This window comes from Oncorhynchus keta, unplaced genomic scaffold (assembly GCF_023373465.1).
Source record: "Oncorhynchus keta strain PuntledgeMale-10-30-2019 unplaced genomic scaffold, Oket_V2 Un_scaffold_9739_pilon_pilon, whole genome shotgun sequence".
In the NCBI taxonomy this organism is placed as follows: Eukaryota; Metazoa; Chordata; class Actinopteri; order Salmoniformes; family Salmonidae; genus Oncorhynchus; species Oncorhynchus keta.
The window spans coordinates 263,212-286,107 of NW_026291018.1; the positions used below are offsets into that span (position 1 = coordinate 263,212).

Genomic DNA, 22,896 nt, shown 5'->3' on the forward strand with positions numbered 1-22,896 from the left:
TTTGAAATTGTGTGTTTTTTTTTACGTTGGACACAAGTAGAGACTCAGAGCTACACAATGGTATACTCATACACTACAGCTGAGGAACAATGGAAAAGGAATACTGTTTTGAAAGTTGATAAACTTGTAGACTCACTTTTAAGAAAATGGTATTTGAATGTTTTGGTACTACTACTGGAGAGCCCTTTGTCTACACCATTTTAAGCTTTAGCCCCACTAATTGGAGTGTCCTGGATTTACAATTACTATGTATTTGGATAAAAGTGTGTGGGTGTTGATTGTGCAGAGAGTGTGTGTCAGTGCTCCAGCTACCCCCCACTGATCTACACCATCTCTGCAGCAGCTGGCCTGCTTCTCCTCATCCTCATCTGCCTGTGTGCAGTAGAGTGTGTAAGTAGCCCCATCAACCCGAATCTTACCACCATACCACAACCAAGTATGTTCATGTCGAAATTTAAAGGAAGGGGCAGTCCTCACTGTTACTCTCGGGATTTACTTCAGTTTATTTTTCAGACACATGATGAACATTGTTTCCACATCTAATTTTAGTCAGGTATAAAGTCATGAGTAAATTTGTCACTATAAAAGTATGCCTCATATCCATTTCAGGCTAAGCTGAGAAAACGTCATAAAACACAAGCCCCCATCCCCATCTATGAGGAAATGAACAGTGGGTGTCGAGGAGCTGGAAGTGCCCAAAATAACCATCCCGTGCCTACACACCTGGAGGAAACAGAGTCCCCTGTGTACGCCAACCCCCAGGCCAGACAAGCACAGGAGAACCACTACGCCAGCCCCCGACAGATCACTCTGAAGCCCTGAGCGAACCACAGAGGGTGGTGTCATGCCCCCCTAATGTTTTTTAAAGGGGGAGTGGATGGCAGAAATAACAGTACCAGAGTTCCAGATATACATGTTATAACCCACTCTGACAGGTGGTGGGAAATAGTTTGACTGTCATCATTGCTTTTTCAAGTGTGTGCAAGATCGTAAACTATTGGTCCCACCTCACCTCTCTTTTCTACAGTGTCAAGGAGTCACCCAACTATGGTTGCCCAACAAACCCACCTACAGGATGAGAATGGAAAAGACAGAGCTAGTACATAGGTCACTGTGCCTGTATAGGTGTACTAGTGGTGATGCCCTTAACGCACAGCTGCCCTCAGAACAGGATCTAATAGGGAAAACTCCAATCTGCAAACTAATTGACAAACACCAACATCAAGAACTGACCACAACACCATTTAACAGACCAGAAAAAAACTGCAATTTTATTAATAGATGAAAGAAGCTCCATAGTTCATGAAAACATTGTTTTCGGTGCATGTCATTTAACAATCACATTCTACGAGGAGAAAGAGATACATTGAGAAAATAAATCATTACAAGCCACTGACTCTCCTTTAAATCTCAGTACAGACATTTTTCCTTAATATTTCAAAAACAAAAAAAGGCAAAAAGCAGCCCTAACCCCAAATCCCCGTCCCACCCATCATCCCAACAAAAACACAATAACTGAATGAAACGACCGAACATACCGATGGGGTGACGGGCACAGTGCTAAAGAGTAAGACGCTCATTGGTTTAGGAATACACAGCACAGCCATGTAGCGCGAGGTCAATCTGAATACACAGCATAGCCATGTAGCGCGAGGTCAATCTGAATACACAGCACAGCCATGTAGCGTGATGTCAATCTGAATACACAGCACAGCCATGTAGCGTGATGTCAATCTGAATACACAGCACAGCCATGTAGCGCGATGTCAATCTGAATACACAGCATAGCCATGTAGCGCGATGTCAATCTGAATACACAGCATAGCCATGTAGCGTGATGTCAATCTGAATACACAGTATAGCCATGTAGCGTGATGTCAATCTGAATACACAGTATAGCCATGTAGCGCGAGGTCAATCTGAATACACAGCATAGCCATGTAGCGCGATGTCAATCTGAATACACAGTATAGCCATGTAGCATGATGTCAATCTGAATACACAGTATAGCCATGTAGCGTGATGTCAATCTGAATACACAGTATAGCCATGTAGCGCGAGGTCAATCTGAATACACAGCACAGCCATGTAGCGTGAGGTCAATCTGAATACACAGCACAGCCATGTAGCGTGATGTCAATCTGAATACACAGTATAGCCATGTAGCGCGAGGTCAATCTGAATACACAGCACAGCCATGTAGCGTGATGTCAATCTGAATACACAGTATAGCCATGTAGCGCGATGTCAATCTGAATACACAGCATAGCCATGTAGCGTGATGTCAATCTGAATACACAGCACAGCCATGTAGCGTGATGTCAATCTGAATACACAGCATAGCCATGTAGCGTGATGTCAATCTGAACTAAAGAAGCCAGATGTTGGGGGTCTTGGGGGGGTAGGCCTACCCAACCAAATAAAAACAGTGGATCCCAAAACCCCTGCATAAAATGCGCCTTGTACCCATCAAAGCCCCCCCCAAATTTGTGCATAGATCATGATCCTTTACAACCAGCTAGTTTTAAAAACATCCTCCAAATAAATCTACGTCAGTTATTTTCCCTGTTCTTTAATACCAGACATAAGAGAGAATGACAGAGGAAAGAGAGTAATGCACAATGGTCCTTATTCAGTCAGGACAGGACTTCTAAGAAAATACAATAAAGATTCAAAACGTACAGAATTTGCATGTTCTTTCACGGTCATTTTTTTGTAACAATCAAAATCAAATGATAATTTTGTTTTTAAATGTAAAGCAATTTTAATAAAAATGTATATAAAGCACTCCATTTTTTGTAAGTTCATTTAAAGCCCATTATTTGGTTAATATGTACAGTGCCTTCATAAAGTATTCACACCCTTGACTTTTTCCACATTTTGTTGTTACTGAGTGGGATTTTTTTGGCAATGATATACACGTTGAAATGAGAGAATTGTGTAAGAAAAAATCTAATATTTGTGCAAAATTCATGAAAAATAAAACACAAATATATCTTGATTAGATAAGTATTCAACCCCCTGAGTCAATACATGCTAGAATCACATTTGAGTCTGAGTAAGTCTCTTTCCACCCCTGGATTGTGCAACATTTGTCCATTATTCTTTTTCCTTCAAGCTCTGTCAAATTGTTTGTTGATCAATGTTAGACAACCATTTTTAGGTCTTGCCATTCAAGCAGATTTAAGTCAAAACTAACTCGGCCACTCTGGAACATTCACTGTATGCAACTCCAGCGTAGATTTGGCCTCGTGTTTTAGGTTATTGTCCTGCTGAAAGGTGAATTCCTCTCCCAGTGTCTAGTCTAGTGGAAAGCAGACTGACCAAGGTTTTCGTATAGAATTTTAACAATTACAAGCATACCCATAACAAGATGCAGCCATCACTGCTTGAAAATATTATTATGGTGGTACTCTCAAACATAACACTTTGTATTCAGGACAAACAGTTTATTGCTTTGCCACATTTTTTGAAGTATTACTTTAGTGCCTTGTGGCAAACAGGATACATGTTTCAGAATATTTTGATTCTATACAGGCTTCCTTCTTTTCACCCTGTCAATGAGGTTAGTATTGTGAAGTAACTACAATGTTAGTGATCCATCCTCAGTTTTCTCCTGTCATAGCCACTATACTCTGTAACTGTTTTAATGTCTCCATTGTCCTCATGGTGAAATCCCTGAGCAGTTTCCTTCCTCTCCGGCAACGCAGTTAGGAAGGACGCCTGTATCTCTGTAGTGACTGGGTGCATTGAGACACCATCCAAAGTGTAATTAATAACCACCATGCTCAAAGGGATATTCTATGCCTGTTTTTTTTTTTTTTAACCCATCTACCAATAGGTGGCCTTCTTTGCGAGGAATTGGAAAACCTCCCTGGTCTTTATGGTTGAATATGTTTGAAATTCACTGCTGACTAAAGATAATTGTGTGTGTGGGGTACAAAGATGAGGTTGTCATTCAAAAATCATGTTAAACACTATTACTGCACACAGAGTCCATGCAACTTGTGTGACTTAAGCACATTTTTACTCCTGAATGTATTTAGGCTTTCCATAACAAAGGGCTTGAATACTTATTGAATTTAGAAATGTAGAAAATCAAATTCCACTTTGACGTTATGGGTTATTGTGTGTAGGCCAGTGACCAAAAAAATCTACATTTAATACATTTTAAATTCAGGCTATAACAACAACATTTGGTAGAAGTCAAGGGGTGTGCATACTTTCTGAAGGTACTGTAAACTGCTACGGATTTAAAAACAAAGGATATTTTCTCTCTTTCTGAAAGTCATAAGTTTTTCAGTGCTTCATTTTTTTAAATCATTTTTTGTTCTTCGTACATTAAAATGGAGTGGAGTTGGAACTCTGGAACCCTGGCCTTCCTGAGACAAGATCCACTTTATGTGCAAGATACTGAGCAATTATGGTTTTTGTTGTTGTTTTTTTTTTACAAAGGAAAAATGTGATAAAAATGCACAGGCTTTAGATAGTCCATGAAATCAACATAGAACAAAGATGTCAAAGGTCAACTATAACATGACAACACTGTTGGATCCCAGAGTTCTGAAAGTAGCACAATATTAAAATCTTCATTCTGTAAAGTGTTTTTGTTATTCTTTTTAAAAATGGAAGTATGTCCTTTTCTTTTGTTTTTCCAACATTTTCATACAGTTAATTAATTTTCCTCGAACTTCAGACAAACACAAATGGTTGTAAACCGTCAGTGGCCTTGCAGAAAACAAGCAGACATAACGCATGAGATTTTAACAAAAATGAAACTGAACAAAAGCTAACAAACCAAAAAGGTAGGCACCTCTGAAGTGAGCCTTGTAATCAACCCTCCTTCTGATGTCTTGTCCTTCGGTTTCTCCCTGAATAGACAGGGAGAGCTACAAGTCTCTCTACCCAAACTCTATGGCCACAGGTCTTCAAAAATACTTTTTTTGTTACTTTTTTCAATATTTGTTTTTTTTGTTGCTTTTGTATACTTTTTAAGTTTATAATCTGAAAAAAATGGTGCAATACTTATACTTAATAATCCATATTTTTTCTTGGATTATTCCACAATGAAAGCCACTACAAGGTATATAAACATATTACAGATTAAAAACACTTATTTTCTTAAGTCCTTGAGTAAACATTTACACGTGAAGTCGCCGTCTGCCCCCAGTATTTTATCTGGAGTTGTTCGATTAGCTTGAGGGGAGGGCTGACACTCAGTGCAACGCTAGAGTCTAATAACAATAAACATCACAATATACTTTGATAAGCCAAAAATAAAACAAAAAACTAATATACTGAATAGAAATAAAATGAAAAAGCGGAGATAATTCCCGCTGTAAATCACAGGCTCACAATCGTTTGAAACCTCATCCACACAGTCTGTCAAACAGACACATCCATCCACCCACCCATGAACCATCCACACAGTCTGTCAAACAGACACATCCATCCACCCACCCATGAACCATCCACACAGTCTGTCAAACAGACACATCCATCCACCCACCCATGAACCATCCACACAGTCTGTCAAACAGACACATCCATCCACCCACCCATGAACCATCCACACAGTCTGTCAAACAGACACATCCATCCACCCACCCATGAACCATACAGTACAGGCAACCTTGTGCAAACACTCAGATACAACAGATGTCATTTAGCCTTTTTTTATACCAATCTATGTTTTTAACAATCCTCATTTTTCTGATTTAGTTCACTCAGAACAGATATTCTCAAATATCCAGGAAGTGTATGAATGAGACAAAATTATTACAAAGTGTTCACATTACAATATTGGCGCTTCTTTTAATTCAAGTATTTGTATTCTTTATTTTTGTATTACTCTGATATGTTAATATTATATTTATCTTCTGGGAAATATACAGAGAAGGAGAATACATAGGGGTAAGGTTGGACCTGGGGCAGAGAGCGGGTTTAGGGTAAAGTGGAAAGAGAAACCTAGCTGTATACATATGCACACTTGGATGTATACATGTATATAAACTAGCATGTGCATATTCAACCCAGGCCCTTGACAAAGATTTGTTTTCCTCTTGAAATGGGGTCCCTACCCCAGAACCTACTCTGGTCCATGATTGAGAAGCATACTTTGCTTAAACTCCAGTTGCCTTTGAGTGATTTAAAAAGGGAGATTCTCTTGACTTCCTACACCAGTCATCCATGGTGTATATTGGTGGGTCAATAAGGTGGGGTAGGGGTGGGTAGAGTGACAGGGGGCTTCTCAGTGCTCGTGCTGCACAGAGAATCCTGGGACGCCTCTGAGACTTGACCCCCCCCCAATCCCTTTTTTGTGACCCTATTCCAGTCTGTAGCCTTGAGAGCCCAGCGTGGAGCAAAACAATTCAGTTTTTTCAGAAATAGGCAATTAGTGATTGTTGCTAATGTCACACGACAATGACGAGTACGAAAAACAACTCTTGGAAGAGGCCGTTCCCCTTTTAAGACTTGGTACCGAACAACAAAACTGTGAGGTGTGTCCTGGCCCTGCTGATACGGTGGGCCCCACCTGGACCCGAACCCAAAAACCCAGATCTGGGGCAATGTTCTGTGGGTGGTGCACTCGAGGCTGGAGGTCAGAAACGAACAGCATCAACACAGTGTTCCAGAAGAAAGCCCCAGTCAGAGGGCCACAGTTGGGGGGAAAGGCTTGCAGAGACAGAACGAGGCCTCTCAGCCAAGGAGTGCACAGCAAAAAACATACTGTAGGACTTTTTTTAAACACTTTTTTTTTGTACTTTAGTTTCTACTTTTTGTCCCCCCCCCCCAAAAAAAAAGATAACATGTTTTTGGTTTTATAAAAGGTGTACCCAATGTGACCCATCAACAGTACACACAAGACTGCCTGTTTTCTTTTGATAGCTGGGACAAGGGACTGCCTCATATGTCCTGGCCCAAATATTACCCCCTCCTCCCACCCCACATTCCTCCATGACCCATGTGCCTTTAAGTCTAGGATTTAGGAGGAAATGTAGTCTCAAAACTACTGAATCTTGGGAATTGAAGGCTCATTTGACAGCAGAGACAACTCAATGGTAAATGGCAGGGCTGAAGTATATATTTTAGTCCAGTTGGCACATGACACATGAGGAAGGACTCCCAGAAACCCCCATCCCCACCACTCATACTTCTCATACCACTCAGCAGGTCATTATTAGTGTTACCTAAAAGCTCTTGAAATCATCATAATGAAGAACTGTACTTTACAGATGTACTTTACACAATGCTAGAGCGCCAACAGGGGAAAGCAGAGTCCACTCAGTGGTCCTCCTGAGGTGTGTATGTATGAGGGATATCAGTGAGACTGAATTACAAACACACCACAGTGATGGGACAGTGGGGAGGGTAGTTGGGAGTCAGCCCAGTGCTGGCTGGTAAGAAAAAATGCCAGGGGGGTGGAAAGGAGAGGGTTAGACAATTGGCAGATGGTTGGTGGACTGATGGTTGATGGTTCTGAGCGCAAACCTCTGTCTTTGCATAGAAATCGAGTGCTGCGTCAGTTTTATTGGTATTTAGGGTGACGGAGAGGGATAGTGGTTAGGAGTCTGTCTTTTCATTCTGCCAGAAAGCTCCTAGACAGCCTATGGAAAATAAAGCACCAGTGTGGTGAGGCCTGACTGGAGTGGAGGATGTGTATGTGTGTGTGGAGCGGACAACATGGGGATGGGAAGGGAGAGAGGGTGGGCTGGGCAGCAGAGGCTGAGAGAGAGGGTGGGCTGGGCAGCAGAGGCTGAGAGAGAGGGTGGGCTGGGCAGCAGAGGCTGAGAGAGAGGGTGGGCTGGGCAGCAGAGGCTGAGAGAGAGGGTGGGCTGGGCAGCAGAGGCTGAGAGAGAGGGTGGGCTGGGCAGCAGAGGCTGAGAGAGAGGGTGGGCTGGGCAGCAGAGGCTGAGAGAGAGGGTGGGCTGGGCAGCAGAGGCTGAGAGAGAGGGTGGGCTGGGCAGCAGAGGCTGAGAGAGAGGGTGGGCTGGGCAGCAGAGGCTGAGAGAGAGGGTGGGCTGGGCAGCAGAGGCTGAGAGAGGGTGGGCTGGGCAGCAGAGGCTGAGAGAGAGGGTGGGCTGGGCAGCAGAGGCAGAGGCAGCAGAGGCTGAGAGAGAGGGTGGGCTGGGCAGCAGAGGCTGAGAGGGTGGGCTGGGCAGCAGAGGCTGAGAGAGAGGGTGGGCTGGGCAGCAGAGGCTGAGAGAGAGGGGGGGCTGGGCAGCAGAGGCTGAGAGAGGGTGGGCTGGGCAGCAGAGGCTGAGAGAGGGTGGGCTGGGGGCTGAGAGAGAGGGTGGGCTGGGCAGCAGAGGCTGAGAGAGAGGGTGGGCTGGGCAGCAGAGGCTGAGAGAGAGGGTGGGCTGGGCAGCAGAGGCTGAGAGAGAGGGTGGGCTGGGCAGCAGAGGCTGAGAGAGAGAGGGTGGGCTGGGCAGCAGAGGCTGAGAGAGAGGGGGAGCAGAGCAGGCCGGGTAGATAGATACCCTCAATCTCATACCTGATCTGACTATACATTAGAACCATTAGGTCCGCTCCTGAACCAAAACACTGACTGTCCAACAACCACACCAAATGAACCACCCCACTGAGATCTGCAGTGTCCGTATCCATAACATTCCTGTGGTGGGCTGCGTTTGCTGAGGTGCGCGTCGAACCAGAAGTATTTTAGCTTCTGCTTACGAGCAGTAAGAGCAGGGGACAGGAGAGCAGCTGAACACTGCATGGAGCCGTTGAAAAAACATCCGTAAAAATCATTGTAATCATCATAAAACAAACATCAACAACAGCAAGTTTGACAAAAACTAAAATAACAACTCTGGAGATTTTTCCAGAAAAGAAAATAATAAACCAAAAAAATTAAACCCCCCAAAAATGAACACAATTCAAAAACCTCTCCTCTCTGGCTAAAGTGATCCTTGCATGAGAGACAGATAGATGGATAGAGTGGAGGTGATGAACAACAGAGAGTGGGATAGAGTGGAGGTGATGAACAGAGAGTGGGATAGAGAGAGAGAGAGGGATAGAGTGGAGGTGATGAACAACAGAGAGTGGGATAGAGTGGAGGTGATGAACAGAGAGTGGGATAGAGAGAGAGAGAGGGATAGAGTGGAGGTGATGAACAACAGAGAGAGGGATAGAGTGGAGGTGATGAACAACAGAGAGAGGGATAGAGTGGAGGTGATGAACAACAGAGAGAGGGATAGAGAGAGGAATAGAGTGAAGGTGATGAACAACAGAGAGCGGGATAGAGAGAGGGATAGAGTGGAGGTGATGAACAACAGAGAGTGGGATAGAGAGAGAGAGAGGGATAGAGTGGAGGTGATGAACAACAGAGAGCGGGATAGAGAGAGGGATAGAGTGGAGGTGATGAACAACAGAGAGCGGGATAGAGAGAGGGATAGAGTGGAGGTGATGAACAGAGAGTGGGATAGAGAGAGAGAGGGATAGAGTGGAGGTGATGAACAACAGAGAGCGGGATAGAGAGAGGAATAGAGTGGAGGTGATGAACAACAGAGAGAGGGATAGAGAGAGAGAGAGGGATAGAGTGGAGGTGATGAACAACAGAGAGGGGTAGAGTGGAGGTGATGAACAACAGAGAGCGGGATAGAGAGAGGGATAGAGTGGAGGTGATGAACAACAGAGAGCGGGATAGAGAGAGGGATAGATTGGAGGTGATGAACAACAGAGAGCGGGATAGAGTGGAGGTGATGAACAACAGAGAGAGGGATAGAGTGGAGGTGATGAACAACAGAGAGCGGGATAGAGAGAGGGATAGAGTGGAGGTGATGAACAACAGAGAGAGGGATAGAGTGGAGGTGATGAACAACAGAGAGCGGGATAGAGAGAGGAATAGAGTGGAGGTGATGAACAACAGAAGCTGGCGCAGTAGTAGTAGTTAATACGAATCTGACAGTTCTGACAGCTGCTCTTGGGCACCAGAGGCCCGGGAGGTCCCTGGGGGAACCAGTCTGTGAGGCTCCCCAGGGATGGAGAGGGGAAGGTGGGGTGAGAGCTGCTGCAGAGGCCTGGTGTGGAGCTTCTATGAAGTCCACCCCCTCCGCAGCAGGCAGGCACTCAATGGCCACACGATCATACAGGTTGGCAGGGCTTGTGAAAAAGGTTGAGAGACAGAGAGAAAATGGCGATCCCCCTGCAGAATCCATCTCCAGAACATTGCCGCAGCATCTAGTTGCTTCTCCAGACAACAAGGCTAAAGATTTTCAGTCATGTAACAGTGATATTTACTTTGATAGAGTGAAAGGGAAAACAGGCGAGTGCTTCGGGGTCTCACACCCGATAGTGCCCAAAGTCTTTCATTCTTTCTTTCCTTTCCATCCCTTCATTTTGCTCCCATTTCAGAAAGGTTCCTGGTACCACAACACAGACAGCGAGAAAGGGAAGGTTTCAAATGAAAATAGTTTCACATCTGTGTTACAGTTCATAAAGAGTTACACAGAAGCCACGTTGTAGTAGATTGCTTGTTTTGTTGTTGTTTTCTTTCCTCATGTTTTTCAGTGTCACACGCTTCTCCTCTTCTGATTCGTTGGCATTGAAGTGAAGGAGCTTGACGCTCTTTGCTAAGTGCTATGATAAACCACCTCTTTTTATAAAGCAGTTATATATTTGTTCCATACTTTTTTGTACCAAATACAACAATGGAAAGAAAAAAATGCATGGTTTCATCTTGTGGGTAGATAAGGAACAAGTCTCATTTTGGTATAATGCCCCATAAACCCCCTTCCTTACCCCTGTGCCCCTCTAGTCCGTCACTGTGAGGCTGGATTAGAAAGATCCAGTCCAAGACTGAATAACAAGTGCTTGTTGTATATCCTTGTGTTTCACAGATAAGTAGGTCCAGCCAGCTCACACACCCAGGGGACATGGATAGAGAGAGTCCTTGCTGATTCTGTCTCTGCTCTTGAAAGAGGTTTGTGAGAGAAACCCTTTGAGTACTTGGTGTGGACGGTAGTAGAGAGTAGTCTGTGGCTTATATTGCACGTCACTTGAAATGGTGTGTTGGTGTAAAGGAGAGATTAGTGGACCACGGTAACGACTGAGGTCTTCCACAGTCACAGAAAGAGGGGGAACCAGACCACAAGTTCGTCCTTAAACGAGTTGAGGTGCATTTCAAAACAAGTGTTTTGTTACAGTTCCATAGAGCAGTGGTTACTAGATTTCAACAAGACGGTCATACACACACGTAAACACACGCCCCCGGAAATATTCACACACTGGAGTCATATTTCTCTTCGCTTATTTTGCGAATGGTTCGGGGAAACAAAACTCCTCCATGACAAAAATGGCTTTAAAATGAACAAGGCGAAGATCTTTTGCGTTTGCATCATCAATCCCTTTAAGAGTGGTGGGGACTGAATAATATGCTTGTGACCGCCGAGGATTCCAGTTGAGAGCTGCTGTGGCCTCAGTCTCTTACAAGCACATCCTCTCCCCTCGGTTTTCGCTGGCTCAGAAATGAGTGTGCAATTCTCAGTACGTTTTCTTCAGTAAGTACAGAGTGAGTGAGAATCAGTGAATAAAGGAGGGGAACGAGGCCAGGGGGAGGTTAAGGCTAGTAATTAGTGCTGAGAAAAAACAAACGAGAGAAATTCCGGACTGGTAGAAAGTTCTGGAACCTTCCCGACAGGAAGGGGATGGGCTTTGGGAATGACGTGTATCTATGGTTTCTCTGAGGTGTGGATTGCTGCCAGGCAGCAAGAGATTATGGGAGTTTTGAAGATGGCAGCTCGTTGTTTGAAGCAGTTAGTCTAAAACACACGTTTCACATGACAAATAGTTCTCAGAGTAAAGTTCAAATGTTCCTCTTCCTTTGTTGGTTGAGTCAAAGGCATACTCGTGCTTTTCCGAAAGTCCAAACGTAAAACACTGTAACCAGAGCCTCTCACCGAACAAATCTAAAATGAAATGTTTTTTTTTTTAAACAAACAGAAAAATTGGAAGAGGGTGAGCAGCGTGGACACAGAAGAGTCACCTCGTCCTCCTCAAGTCTGTCCCTCGATCATCCCACCCACACTGATTATCACCACATTGATTTGCTTGGTTTTTGCTCTTCTGTTTGTATATATGTAGTACTGTGTAGTATTCCTGTGTAGTATTCCATTCCTCCTTTTTCTAGCATGGAGCTCTGTGACGTGGTCCTACATGGACTCCCCGCTCAGCAGGTCCCCAGGCAGCAGCGTGTTGATTGGAGTAGGACTCCCCATGACCCGCCCCTCCTCTCCGCTGGGCGGTCCCCATAGGCTGGAGTACTGGGGCACGCCCCCCCAGAGCAGATCTCCGCCCGTCTTGGCTCCACCTCCTCCCATGCCACCACCGCTACCGCCAGAGTTCCAGTGGGGGTGGCCAATGGGGTGCGAGGATCTGGGCCCGGAACCACCCATCCGCGTCTGATTGACACCTGGGTCAGCCTGCCAGCTGGTAGTTGAGGCTAACTGCTGGCCCTGTGCAAAGAAGCGCTGGACGTCTTCCTCCCCAGCAAACTCTGCCAGGATGGTGGTGTTACCCAGAACGCACCTGGACAGGAAGAGAGACAAACAAAGAGGTGTTATTTAGTTAGCCTCGTTGAAGTGGCCATTCTCATACACCACGTGTGATGCTATAGATCCTGTTTCTACCCTTTGGGGAAGCAGGCTGGGCACCCACTAAAAGATCTCTCTAAGTTCACAATTTTCCAAATTCTAAGCTTTCCAAGTTCTCCCAGTTCTAAGTCCTTTCACACCTGACAATTGACATGACTTAAGTGTTTCTGCCTTGGAGCAGTGAGAGGGGCAGGAAAACTGCCAACAACATCTCCGTACATGTGCAGGGACTTCTGGGCCTTGGCGGCCTCCTCCTTGGAGCTGTAGCGCACTAATGCGTTGCCCTGGGTCAGGTTGAGGTGGAATGTGATGAGGGGGCCGTGCTGCATGCATAGCGTCCGCAGGGTGGAGCCGTCTATCTGGGGAGTGAGGTTCCTCAGGACCAACCAGCTACTGGTCCTGTTGGAGCTGTCTGTACTCCATGTGGTAGCTGCTAGAAGGATAGAGGGGGAGGAGAAGGAGAGAAGAGGGGGATAGAGGGAGGAAAGCTAAATAAACCTACAATGCAGAATTGCGCTACATCTAACACCATGATGTCACAATGTCAAATGGATTCTCCAAGGAGCTATAGGAAAGTCAGTAAGATGGGTGGTGGATTCTAAGCAGTAAGCTCTGTAGTTTAGGTAAACCACAGTGTCAGTTGATCAAGAGAGGTGCGTTCAACCACAACAAGGCATTCTCAGGCGTTGTCTAGACCGCCTTGGCTGTACCAAAAGGGCACCTAGTCTCGCCCTGCAAGGCTACAACATACACCTCTAGAACCTGACCTTTAGTCTGTATCACAACACCTCTAGAACCTGGCCTTTAGTCTGTATCACAACACCTCTAGAACCTGGCCTTTAGTCTGTATCACAACACCTCTAGAACCTGGCCTTTAGTCTGTATCACAACACCTCTAGAACCTGGCCTTTAGTCTGTATCACAACACCTCTAGAACCTGGCCTTTAGTCTGTATCACAACACCTCTAGAACCTGGCCTTTAGTCTGTATCACAACACCTCTAGAACCTGGCCTTTAGTCTGTATCACAACACCTCTAGAACCTGGCCTTTAGTCTGTATCACAACACCTCTAGAACCTGGCCTTTAGTCTGTATCACAACACCTCTAGAACCTGGCCTTTAGTCTGTATCACAACACCTCTAGAACCTGGCCTTTAGTCTGTATCACAACACCTCTAGAACCTGGCCTTTAGTCTGTATCACAACACCTCTAGAACCTGGCCTTTAGTCTGTATCACAACACCTCTAGAACCTGACCTTCAGTCATCTTCTACTCTAACTGAACATTTATGAGGGCTGCAGTTTTTATGGCAAGCATAACAAATACACAACATTTTTTGGAGAGAAAGACAGCTGTTACATGAACTTCATAAATGATCAACTGAACATGCACTGGTTGGACCAACACCCATTCAGTCAATCCATGTATCCAGTCAGTCAGCAAGTCGCCATCCTCCCCATCCAATTACTTAACAGCTAATCAAATAGACACTGACTATTTGCATCGCCCCCCCCTTTGTTTTGACACTGCTGCTACTCACTGTTTATTACCATGCATAGTCACTCTACCCCTACCTACATGTACAAATTACTGTGACTCGGTACCGGTTCCTCCTGTACATAGCCTCATTATTGTTATTTTATTGTGTTACTTTTAATATAGATATTTTTTTACTTTAGTTCATTTAGTAAATATTTTCTTAACTCCATTTTGTTAAAACTGCATTGTTGGTTTTAAGCATTACACAGTTAGGTCTATGCCTGTTGTATTTGGCACATTTGACAAATATAATTTGATTTACCTGAGGAGTAAGAGCTGCTCCAGCCTTGGGCCAGGCCCAGGGAGTTGCCTCCCCAGGTGGAGGAGTGCTTGGTGGGGTTGGTGAGGCCCGGGGGGGGCCGTGTGGGGGCGGCTGTGTTACTGCGGGGCCCCTGGGGGACCTTCCACAACTCATGGGACAGAGAGACCTGGGAGGGGTGGGAGATGGGCCCCGGGGACCAGGTGGACTTCATGTCCGATAATTTACCTGAAAGAGAGATAACAAAAGAAACACATTGATTGCTTGGCAACAATTGGAGATACTTGGCATTCTTCTATCAACAACACACAGGGAACTAAACAACCCAAAACACTAGTCAGAATAATACCCTGGTAGAGGGCTTGTTGACGGTAGAGCAGAGCAATCATTCTGCTTTTCCAGGATGAGTTGAAACAAAAACGGGCGGAAACACAGCTAGACTTCACACACACACAGTCCCAGACTGCACAGTAAGGAGTACAGCACAGGGTCAGTCTCAGTCCATGTCTCACAGTATGGAACAGATCAGGAATACAGCTAGACTTCTCACACACACACAGTAAGGAGTACAGCACAGAGTCAGTCTCACAGTATGGAACAGATCAGGAATACAGCTAGACTTCTCACACACACACACACACACACACACACACACACACACACACACACACACACACACACACACACACACACACACACACACACACACACACACACTAAGGAGTACAGCCCAGGGTCAGTCTCAGTCCGTGCCTCACAGTATGGGACAGATCAGGCCAGGAACACAGATAGACTAGAACTATACTAAGATATAGTATATACACCCTCCTCCCAGTTCCCCCCCATGCTACACACAGGGGTGGGGATACATCAACACCACCAGGGGGAAGGTGTATGAGGGGTACAACTAAAGAGGGAAGGCACACAAAACAGATGTGATGGTAAGGATGGGGTCCTCCTCTGGACCAGATACTGAGACACCAGAGACATTAACACTGATGGGGGCAGGGGGACAAACTAGCTCAAAGCGGAAGTCACCCCTACCCACAGATCTAGGACCAGATTATCATATCACCTGGTCCTAAACATAACCACGGGGAATATGGTAGGATATAAGATTTGACCCTGTATCAGCGGTTAGAGGCGACTTCCGCCCACTCCGACAAACTGTGTACCTGGGTCGTCCGTTTCCGGGGACGACAGACTGAACGAGCTAGAGTAGGCACTGACTGGCCAATCGGTGGAGGGGGGCAGGGCCTCGTTCTGAGATGAGGTGGGGGAGGAGCCTATGGGGGCATCGCATCCAGCAAAACAAAAACAGAAGAAGGGAATGGAAGAGACAGAGAATCTAATAAAGAAACAGAATAAATGAAAGTGGATGACTGAACAGCTGTGGTGCTCTGTGGCTGTGTGATATGGGAGAGTTCAAAGTGTTGGGAATAAGATGACCTAGTAGTGTAGATATACGAGTGTCAGATTGTACATGGAGTTAAAGGAAGAAGCAGCAGCAGGACCAGAAGAGAAACAGCAGGCTCCTCCAGTGACTGAACTGTTACAGAGAATCAGTCTCCCCAACCCATTGGGATACATTGCAGGCACAGTATCTGATTTCGCCCGCAGCAGTTTTCTTTGAATGATTCAGGTCATCTCAGACCCCCAGCTCTCCTCTCCCCTCTCAAGACCTCTCCCCTCTCAAGACCTCTCCCCTCTCAAGACCAAGTCTACCAGAGGGAGAGCACCGTCATTACGCATGTATAGGACTATGTAGAACATGAACACTCCCCTCCCTCCCACCTGTCCATCTCCCCCTCCCTCACCCCCTCTGTCCTTCTCCCCCTCCCTCACCCCCTCTGTCCTTCTCCCCCTCCCTCACCCCCCGTCCCTCTCCTCTCCCTCACCCCCCTGTCCCTCTCCCCTCCCTCACCTCTCCTGTCCTTCTCCCCCTCCCTCCCTCACCTCCCCTAGCTCCCCTGTCCCTCTCCACCCTCACCTCCCCTGTCCCTCTCCACCCTCACCTCCCCTGTCCCTCTCCACCCTCACCTCCCCTGTCCCTCTCCACCCTCACCTCCCCTGTCCCTCTCCACCCCTACCTTCCCTGTCCCTCTCCACCCCTAGCTCCCCTGTCCCTCTCCACCCTCACCTCCCCTGTCCCTCTCCACCCCTACCTTCCCCGTCCCTCTCCACCCCTAGCTCCCCTGTCCCTCTCCACCCCTACCTTCCCTGTCCCTCTCCACCCTCACCTCCCCTGTCCCTCTCCACCCCACCACCTCCCCTGTCCCTCTCCACCCCTAGCTCCCCTGTCCCTCTCCACCCTCACCCCCTGTCCCTCTCCACCCTCACCTCCCCTGTCCCTCTCCACCCTCACCTCCCCTGTCCCTCTCCACCCTCACCTCCCCCTCTCCACCCCTACCTTCCCTGTCCCTCTCCACCCCTAGCTCCCCCCTCTCCACCCTCACCTCCCCTGTCCCTCTCCACCCCTACCTTCCCCGTCCCTCTCCACCCCTAGCTCCCCTGTCCCTCTCCACCCTCACCTCCCCTGTCCCTCTCCACCCCTACCTTCCCTGTCCCTCTCCACCCTGTCCCACCTCCCCTGTCCCTCTCCACCCTCACCTCCCCTGTCCCTCTCCACCCCTCCACCTTCCCTGTCCCTCTCCACCCTCACTCCCCTGTCCCTCTCCACCCCACCTCCCTGTCCCCTCCACCCCACCCCTGTCCCTCTCCACCCTCACCTCCCCCCTGTCCCTCTCCACCCCTAGCTCCCCTGTCCCTCTCCACCCTCACCTCCCTGTCCCTCTCCACCCCACCTTCCCTGTCCCTCTCCACCCCAGCTCCCCTGTCCCTCTCCACCCTCACCTCCCCTGTCCCCCTCTCCTTCCTGTCCCTACCTCACCTCCCCTGTCCCTCTCCACCCCACCTCCCCTGTCCCCTCTCCACCCCTGTCCCTCTCCACCCCTGTCCCTCTCCACCCCTGTCCCTCTCCACCCCTGTCCCTCTCCACCCCTGTCCCTCTCCACCCCTGTCCCTCTCCCCTGTCCCCCTGTCCCTCTCCACCCCTGTCCCTCTCCACCCCTGTCCCTCTCCCACCCCACCCCTGTCCCTCTCCACCCCTGTCCATCTCCACCCCTAGCTCCTCACCCTCTCCACCCCTGTCCCTCTCCACCCCTCCATCTCCCCCCCTCACCCTCCACCCCTGTCCCTCTCCACCCCTGCTCCTCACCCCTCCTCCACCCCTGTCCCTCTCCACCCCACCCCTGTCCCTCTCCACCCCTGTCCCTCCCTCCCTGTCCCTCTCCACCCCCCTGTCCCCTCCCCCCCTGTCCCTGTCCCTCTCCACCCCTGTCCCTGTCTCCACCCCTGTCCCCTGTCCCTCTCCACCCCTGTCCCTCTCCACCCCTGTCCCTCTCCACCCCTGTCCCTCTCCACCCCTGTCTCTCCACCCCTGTCTCTCACCTCCCCCTCTCTCCCTTCCTTCTCCACCCTCCTCATCTCCCTCACCCTCCCTTTCTGCTTCCCTCGTCCTCCGTCCTCACCTCCGCTGCGGTCTCTCTGCAGGTATCGGTTGACGTCCTGGATGTTGGTGTTGATGGTGGGGCCGCTGGGCACGCTCCCCGGGGTCATGTTGGGGTCGTTCTCCGGGTCGATGTTCTGCAGGCCCTTCCAGGGCACGCCCGGGCAGAACTCTGGAGGAGGAAGTGATTGTACAGGAAGTATTACAATTGTCATTCCTCTCATTCATTTACATGACTACCTGGTTCAGTAATGTACAAAATACAAAAGGTGCCAACTAATTCTCTTGAAAACAGAACTCATTTGGCTACATTAGTCCCATGATCATCATATTAGGTGAATAGGTTTTGGCTGGACAGTAAGCAGTCACTGTAGCTGTGTAGGACTGTTTTCCACCATCCCAGTCTAACTAGCCAACTAACTGACCTGGAGGCCAGGTGATGTTGGCGCCATTGACCATCTTGTCGTTGGGGCTCTTGCCCTGGCTCCAGCTGTCTGGGGGCACCAGGGGGTTGGTGGGGGACTCGGAGACAGGCATCATGCCGTAGGGGCTGTACCCATCCTCCATTTGGGGGGGCTTCCCAGGGGGGCCCAGGTTGGAACCTGCCAGAGACAAGAGGGGAACCAGGAAGTTGGTTAAGTACAATATAAATTAGAACTAGAGAATTAAATACTTAGTCAAGTGCAGAAGACGCATTCAGTTGTACAACTGACCAGGTATCCCCTTTCCCTTTCCTAGAACATATAGTAGCATTGAGATGGAAATGTCAAGGTTCCACTTGAAAACCCAAGAGGACAACTACGTTCTGAAGCTGCCAACTGAGTGTCATACACCATGGTCCTTTCATATCCCCCAGTTCTACTCAGTAGAGCTCAGTAGAGTTCATTAAATCTGTATTGTCCCAACATTGGGCAATGGTGTCAACAGTTTGTACCGTGCTTGTTCAGGTTGGGCTCCAGAGAGGATGAGCCTCCAGAGAGGCTGTCCATGGAGTTGGGGTGTGTCCACTGGGAGAGGCGAGACTGGGGCTGGGGAAGCTCCTTCATGGACAGGCCTCCCACCTCTATGCAGGTTACATTCATGTTAGGATTCAGTCCAGCTGGGAGAGAGGCAAAGAGAGAGGCAGAGAGGAGGGAGAGAGGCGGGCAGAGAGAGGGAGGCGGGCAGAGAGAGGGAGACGGGCAGAGAGAGGGAGGCGGGCAGAGAGAGGGAGACGGGCAGAGAGAGGGAGACGGGCAGAGAGAGGGAGACGGGCAGAGAGAGGGAGACGGGCAGAGAGAGGGAGACGGGCAGAGAGAGGGAGACGGGCAGAGAGAGGGAGACGGGCAGAGAGAGGGAGGCGGGCAGAGAGAGGGAGGCGGGCAGAGAGAGGGAGGCGGGCAGAGAGAGGGAGGCGGGCAGAGAGAGGGAGGCGGGCAGAGAGAGGGAGGCGGGCAGAGAGAGGGAGACGGGCAGAGAGGGAGACGGGCAGAGAGGGAGACGGGCAGAGGGGCAGGGAGGTAACACCAGACAAAACAAGTCAATAAAGCATTAAGGATGAATCACTCGTTTCTTGTTTTGCACTTTGTTGCTATGGTTCTTTATATAACTACAATCAATCGTAATGTCTTTGCCACAGGATATCTGTTAGACACTGAGCAAGTCCCAACAGCTGTATTTGAACACAGACAGATATTGACCAGAAAGATGACCTGTTTAGAAAGGGCACACACAGGTCTGGGACCTGTAACAATGATGACATTCCCAGTCCCTGTCCTGCTATCAATCAATCAAATGTATTTATAAAGCCCCTGTTACATCAACAACTGTCCCAAATTGACAAGAGCCCAAAGTGGAACTACTACAGTGGGGAGAACAAGTATTTAATACACTGCCGATTTTGCAGGTTTTCCTACTTACAAAGGATGTAGAGGTCTGTAATTTTTATCATAGCTACACTTCAACTGTGAGAGACGGAATCTAAAACAAAAATCCAGAAAATCACATTGTATGATTTTTAAGTAATTAATTTGCATTTTATTGCATGACATAAGTATTTGAAAACCTACCAACCAGTAAGAATTCCGGCTCTCACAGACCTGTTTTCTTTAAGAAGCTCTCCTGTTCTCCACTCATTACCTGTATTAACTGCACCTGTTTGAACCTGTTACCTGTATAAAAGACACCTGTCCACACACTCAATAAAACAGACTCCAACCTCTCCACAATGGCCAAGACCAGAGAGCTGTGTAAGGACATCAGGGATAAAATTGTAGACCTGCACAAGGCTGGGATGGGCTACAGGACAATAGGCAAGCAGCTTGGTGAGAAGGCAACAACTGTTGGCGCAATTATTCGAAAATGGAAGAAGTTCAAGATGACAGTCAATCACCCTCTGTCTGGGGCTCCATGTAAGATCTCACCTCGTGGGGCATCAATGATAATGAGGAAGGTGAGGGATCAGCACGGCAGGACCTGGTCAATGACCTGAAGAGAGCTGGGACAACAGTCTCAAAGAAAACCATTAGTAACACACTACGCCGTCATGGATTAAAATCCTGCAGCTCACGCAAGGTTCCCCTGCTCAAGCCAGCGCATGTCCAGGCCCGTCTGAAGTTTGCCAATGACCATCTGGATGATCCAGAGGAGGAATGGGAGAAGGTCATATGGTCTGATGAGACAAAAAGAGCTTTTTGGTCTAAACTCCACTCGCCGTGTTTGGAGGAAGAAGAAGGATGAGTACAACCCCAAGAACCCCATCCCAACTGTGAAGCATGGAGGTGGAAACATCATTCTTTCGGGATGCTTTTCTGCAAAGGGGACAGGATGGATGGGGCAATGTATCGCAAGATCTTGGCCAACAACCTCCTTCCCTCAGTAAGAGCATTGAAGATGGGTCGTGGCTGGGTCTTCCAGCATGACAACGACCCAAAACACACAGCCAGGGCAACTAAGGAGTGGCTCCGTAAGAAGCATCTCAAGGTCCTGGAGTGGCCTAGCCAGTCTCCAGACCTGAACCCAATAGAAAATCTTTGGAGGGAGCTGAAAGTCCGTATTGCCCAGCGACAGCCCCGAAACCTGAAGGATCTGGAGAAGGTCTGTATGGAGGAGTGGGCCAAAATCCCAGCTGCAGTGTGTGTAAACCTGGTCAAGAACTACAGGAAACATATGATCTCTGTAATTACAAACAAAGGTTTCTGTACCAAATATTAAGTTCTGCTTTTCTGATGTATCAAATAGTTATGTCATGCAATAAAATGCTAATTAATTATTTAAAAATCATATAATGTGATTTTCTGTATTTTTGAAGTTTAAGTGTACATATGATCAAAATAGGAAAACCTGCAAAATCGGCAGTGTATCAAATACTTGTTCTCCCCACTGTATGTGTCATGCACATTGTGGAACAGAGTTCCCACTCACAGAGAGGGTAGGGGCTGTAGGAGTTGGGGGACGACTGCTGCTCTTTGGTCTGCAGGTCGGGTAGGCCCGGAGCCTGGGGGTGGCCTGGGAACAAGTCCAGGGCTGATTTGCCTTGGCCGTGGTGCAGGCCAGAGGAGGAGAGGGAGCCGAGGGTCTGCTGCTGCTTCATCAGCAGGGCCTGGGCCAGCTGTCTCTGGTGCTGTTGGATCTGCTGCTGCATGTTATTGATTGTACGTGCAACCTGCAGGAAGAGGAAGTGACATCAGAGAGAGACACAAAGCTGGTGGTCAGTTTATCTGTGAGCCAGCAGAGAACACAGGAAAAAATGTAATGGGACAGTTGCTCGAGTGAATGGCAAGTATAGCCCCTTATACATACATCTGCTTCTACTAGGGATTAACCACCCAGGTTCTCAAATTCACCAGGCTAGGAACCCAGGTATGTCTGCAAAGCACATACACCCCCTCTGCTATAGTAGAATGGTAAAACGTTTGGGTTTTACCCCAGTATGAGGCCTGGCTGGGTTCAGGATCAGTAGATATGAAAGGCAGAGATGGGTGAAACTAGTGGACTGTATTTGAGAGGGAGGGACACAGAGGGACACAGAGGGAAACAGAGGGAAACAGAGGGACACAGAGGGACACGAGGGACACAGAGGGAAACAGAGGGACACAGAGGGACACAGGGAAACAGAGGGAACAGAGGGAAACAGAGGGAAACAGAGGGAAACAGAGGGAAACAGAGGGACACAGAGGGACACAGAGGGAAACAGAGGGACACAGAGGGACACAGAGGGACACAGAGGGACACAGAGGGACAGAGGGACACAGAGGGACACAGAGGGACACAGAGGGACACAGAGGGACACAGAGGGACACAGAGGGACACAGAGGGACAGAGGGAAACAGAGGGAACAGAGGGAAACAGAGGGACACAGAGGGACACAGAGGGACAGAGGGACACAGAGGGAAACAGAGGGACACACAGAGGGAACAGAGGGAAACAGAGGGGGACACAGAGGGACACAGAGGGACACAGAGGGAAACAGAGGGAAACAGAGGGACACAGAGGGAAACAGAGGGACACAGAGGGACACAGAGGGAAACAGAGGGAAACAGAGGGAAACAGAGGGAAACAGAGGGAAACAGAGGGACACAGAGGGACACAGAGGGAAACAGAGGGAAACAGAGGGACACAGAGGGACACAGAGGGACACAGAGGGAAACAGAGGGAAACAGAGGGAAACAGAAACAGAGGGAAACAGAGGGAAACAGAGGGACACAGAGGGAAACAGAGGGAAACAGAGGGAAACAGAGGGAAACAGAGGGACACAGAGGGACACAGAGGGACACAGAGGGACACAGAGGGAAACAGAGGGACACAGAGGGAAACAGAGGGACACTCACGTGCTGCTCCTGCTGTCGGACGGGACCAGAAACATTACGCTGCGCCTGCAACATCTGCTGTTGAATTTGTAAACGCTGGTACGCCTGCAGAGGATTACACGTTTACACACAAATCTACAGACACATATGTACAGAAATATGCACGTGCACACACACACACACACACACACACACACACCATTTTCTGG

The 22,896-nt window shown here is 48.2% G+C and overlaps 1 protein-coding gene across 9 annotated transcripts in view; it reads right to left on the reverse strand.

The window, feature by feature from the left end:
- Window positions 1-9,295: 9,295 nt before the first annotated feature.
- The window catches only part of LOC118382940 (trinucleotide repeat-containing gene 6C protein-like), an 86,062-nt gene continuing 72,461 nt past the window's right edge, over window positions 9,296-22,896 (reverse strand). For 6 of the 9 annotated variants that reach the window (XM_052517757.1, XM_052517756.1, XM_052517761.1 and 3 more), the window contains 9 exons: window positions 22,709-22,792; window positions 21,303-21,543; window positions 18,835-18,999; window positions 18,326-18,502; window positions 17,923-18,072; window positions 15,568-15,678; window positions 14,396-14,620; window positions 12,813-13,026; window positions 9,296-12,528 (listed from right to left, as the gene is read on the reverse strand). In XM_052517757.1, coding sequence (XP_052373717.1) covers window positions 12,153-12,528; window positions 12,813-13,026; window positions 14,396-14,620; window positions 15,568-15,678; window positions 17,923-18,072; window positions 18,326-18,502; window positions 18,835-18,999; window positions 21,303-21,543; window positions 22,709-22,792 — 1,743 coding nt within the window. In that variant the 3' untranslated portion in view covers window positions 9,296-12,152. The remainder of the gene's footprint in view (window positions 12,529-12,812; window positions 13,027-14,395; window positions 14,621-15,567; window positions 15,679-17,922; window positions 18,073-18,325; window positions 18,503-18,834; window positions 19,000-21,302; window positions 21,544-22,708; window positions 22,793-22,896) is intronic. The other 3 variants (XM_052517755.1, XM_052517759.1, XM_052517758.1) reach the window with 3 other exon arrangements.